General features: G+C 36.5%; 1 protein-coding gene across 1 annotated transcript; it reads right to left on the reverse strand.

The window, feature by feature from the left end:
* Positions 1-2,542: 2,542 nt before the first annotated feature.
* LOC111469332 lies at positions 2,543-3,614 on the reverse strand. The gene is made up of 2 exons (XM_023114571.1): positions 2,822-3,614; positions 2,543-2,741 (listed from the first exon to the last, which is right to left on the reverse strand). Exons 1-2 carry the CDS (start codon positions 3,492-3,494, stop codon positions 2,629-2,631), a joined length of 786 nt encoding a protein of 261 aa, XP_022970339.1. The 5' UTR covers positions 3,495-3,614; the 3' UTR covers positions 2,543-2,628.
* Positions 3,615-3,863: the final 249 nt, after the last annotated feature.

Below are 3,863 nucleotides of genomic sequence, written 5' to 3' on the forward strand. Positions count from 1 at the left end.
AATTTATTATAGGCGAATAGAAATGAGTTAGCTTCACAAAGGCTGCTAAAGAACTGGAAAAAAAAAATACGGTTGAAAATGGTCCATACAGACATTTGGCGACCAACTCTAGTTTCATTACTTGTCGAAGTCAAGTTCTACATCACCTTCGTTGATGATTTCAGTAGGAAGGTATGAGTTTATTTCCTGAAATACATGTCAACACATCCAAGAAGTGGAAAGTTGAAGTTGACAATCAAATTGGTTTGAAGATCAAATGTCTGAGATTTGACAATGGAGAAAAGTACGACAAATCTGAATTTAAAGCATTTTGTGTCGCTAAAGAAATCAGATTAAGGAGAAAAATTTCCAGTAAGGTAAGACAAAATGGTATTGTTGAAAGGATTAACAACATTGAATGAGCGATCAATAAGCATGAGAATTCATTTTGGATTGCCAAAGACATTCTTGATTCATGCTATGAATACAGCAGCCTACTTGATCAATAGAGAATTTTCAATACCCTTAGAGTTCAAGTTGAAAAAAGAGGTATTAATAGGAAAAGAACTCTACTTTCACTTGAGAACTTTTGGTTGTATTGCATATGTTCATATTGATCCGAAGAAGAGAGACAAGCTTAATGTTAATGCTGGAAAATATTACTTCATATGTTATGATTCTAAAATGTTCGAGTATAGATTTTTGGATGAAAAAAATAAAAAAATTCTAAGAAATTGTGATGTGACATTTGATGAAAATATTATGTACAAGGATAAACAGAGAGATTTAGAGACTACGAAGTAAGTGGAAGTTGAGGTTAAGTTGTATAAAAACTCACTCAATGATCTTGTAGTAGAAACTTAAGAAACTTCTGAAACTATTGTTAAGGATCTAGAGGTGGAACAAGTAACACCTGAGTAGACACCACCAGAGTACTAGATAGATATTCACCTTCATTACACTATATGTTGATGAGTAATGAAAGAGAACCAGAGTCGTTTGATAAGGCTCTGCAGGTGGAAGATTCAACCAAGGGGAAGTATGGCTAATGAAATGAGCTCACTGGAAAAGAATAATACATGAGTTTTCTACTATAAAAAAGCATTACTTAACAAATGGTTGTTTAGAATCAAGGTTGAACTAGATGGTGGTTCAATACTCGGTTGGTAGCTAAAGGATGAACAAAAAATGGCATCGAATATGCTATAAATTTCTCTCCCGGTGCAAATTTAACTACTATCCAAATTCTAATGAGTATTGTTGCACCGAAGAATTTGCACCTTGAGCAAATGGATGTAACAATATCGTTTTACATGGAGATCTAGTCGAGGAGACCTCTATGTAGTAACACTATAGCTAGCTCATTATGGGCTTGTATGGATTGAAACAAGCACCAAGACAGTTGTATAAGGAATTTGAACTCGAGTTTGTGAAAGACTCTTGTCGCTCCTTTCATTTATGCCCTTTTTGTATTGCCCTAAAAGACTTGACTTTTTCTTCTTTCTTTTACGAATCCAATAAGCTAAAATTCTTTCTTTCGGAAATCCTAGTTTACTCATTTTGAGTCCTAGTTTTCAATCCTTTGATGATCTTTTGGGTCTTAGTACAATGGATTGCAGAGGCTTTTCTCGTGCTCTTCCGAAAGAAGCATCTGAAAATGACTTATAATTGGCACATGTGATGAAGATCGGGAAAACATTTTGTGCTTATCTTGTATGTGGATGATGGACATTTAGAAGGCGTTGTCCAAATTCATGATGAATGATATTAAACTCAAGGCTACCCCTTTCTCGCAAGGTACATCATAAGACCTCCCTTGATACCTCTTTTTGTGAAGCCTTCGAACATCCTCCCCTTAATTGAGACTTTGACTCCTTTAGATCTCTCAAACAAAGTTACTCTTTGTCCTCTAACAACCTCCCCTTAATTGAGGTCTAACTCCTTTTTTAAATCCCTCGAACAAAGTACACTCTTTGTTCGACACCTGAGTTACTATGATTGTACTTCTGAGACATGGCTACGTTAAGATAAGGACACGACTCTTATACTACCGCTAAAACAATGACCCTCCACATTAGTATGATATTGTCCATTTTAAGTATAAACTACCATAACTTTACTTTTATTTTCCCTACAAGACCTCGTACCAATGAAAATAGTGTCCCTCACTTATATACCCATGATCTTCCCTTTAATTAGCCAACGTGGGACTCCAACAATCTTCAACAGTTAGTACCACTTACTGGCATGCCTGCCTAGTACTATTGAGGGAGCATAGATTTTCACCTAGTAGCTAGAGTTATCAAGCACTATTAAAGGAGCATAGTAGAGCTCAATAGCAACTTTGAAGGAGCCTATTAGGAAAACTATGAATCATTGCGAATAGAGAATCCAACACGAAAGACATGGTCTATACGTATTCGAGAAACCCTTAACCTTCGGTTGATAAGGGCACATCCCAAACTTGTGCACAAATTATGCAAGGACCATATCGACGTAATTGACTAGTTAGATAGTTCAAGAACCTCGATAGGTTAAGTTACACTCCTAAAAGCGAGTGGTATGAATTGAAGGTTCAAACCAAGCATTGATAGTCAATACAAATAACAAACCAACCAAGTTTTTATGTATATCAGGGTTTCCTTAAGATTAAACATCAATTACATGCATAAAATTAATAATCATCACAAAAACAGCCAGGTAAGAAAGGAGAAATTTACCGCCAGGTCTCACAATCCCACCTTCAGAAAACACCTTATCTTCTGCAAAATCATAGAAAAAGACAGTAAATATCAAAAAGTTAAAGCTTTTTCATGGTAAAATCAGAGAATCAGAAACTTACTGCACTCCACAACATGGCATAAGCATCTCAACCCCACTCCACAATGCCCATCAGCCTTCTCACACTCCTTACACGGATTAGGAATATGATCAGGAATGTCAAAAGAGATGGAAGTCCCCAATTTATACCCATTTCTGAGGCCAAAATCTGAGGAGTTTCTATGAACCCTTATGAAATTGGAGCATTTCAAGTCATTTGGATGGAAGCTCTGCTTCAAATCTCCAAGATCTTCAAGGATCAAACAAGATGGCTTCTGGGATTCTTGTTCTTGATTTTGTAAAGCTTCAAATTTAGGGCAGTTTTGAGAGATGGGTTTTGTTGGGTTTGAGCAGTGGAAGAGGAGGAGTGAGTTTATGAGGTTTGGTGGAGAAGGAAGGCCTGAGGATAGAAGGGCAGGGGACACAAAATGGGTTGAAGAAGAAGTAACATGAGAGATTATAAGTGTTTTGGTGGTGTAATCGATTTGGGAGATGGGGAAAAGGCCTATTGAAGTTCTGAAATATAGCTTTTGAGATCTGCAGAGAATCATATGGCTTAATGGGTTGGAAGAACTCAAGAAAGGGGGCTGAATTTGGATTTTACCACAAGAAATTGGGTCAGTTTTGGATGAACACAAGAAGAAATTGAAGAACAGAACAGAGTGGAGAAGATGAAAACTCTGTATTTTCTGCATCGTTTTTTTGTTTGATCTGAGAAATGGTGAAGTTTCAAAGTTGATATGTTTCAATGGCTAAGAGAATCGACTTTTTTGGTGGTCTCTTTGATCGAGGCTTCTTTGGAATCCAATACAAAAGAAGATTTTTGAGTTTTATAAGTTATGGGACCTTATTTTCTCCGTTAATGTGTGTCACTTTCACACTAAATTATTGACTCTCTCTTCTTTTATAGATTCGATTTGAAATAAAGAAACAACAAAAGCAGGAGAGCATCGATAAGGGTATGGGTGTATTGGTGGTTGGGAATCATATCTAGCATCAGGATTTGGGTTTAGACTTGGTTGTGTTATTCTCCTGGAAAAAAGTGAGGTACGTTGTAAGTCAAA

This window comes from Cucurbita maxima, unplaced genomic scaffold (assembly GCF_002738345.1).
Source record: "Cucurbita maxima cultivar Rimu unplaced genomic scaffold, Cmax_1.0 Cma_Scf00039, whole genome shotgun sequence".
Taxonomy (NCBI): Eukaryota; Viridiplantae; Streptophyta; class Magnoliopsida; order Cucurbitales; family Cucurbitaceae; genus Cucurbita; species Cucurbita maxima.

What these genes read in the sequence shown, in the direction of transcription:
- LOC111469332 (XM_023114571.1), bottom strand. Translation starts at nt 3,494, where the DNA reads ATGCAGAAAATACAGAGTTTTCATCTTCTCCACTCTGTTCTGTTCTTC. An exon ending in ATGCCATGTTGTGGAGTGCA is followed by an intron (nt 2,742 to 2,821) that starts GTAAGTTTCTGA and finishes ATGATTTTGCAG; the next exon opens with AAGATAAGGTGTTTTCTGAA.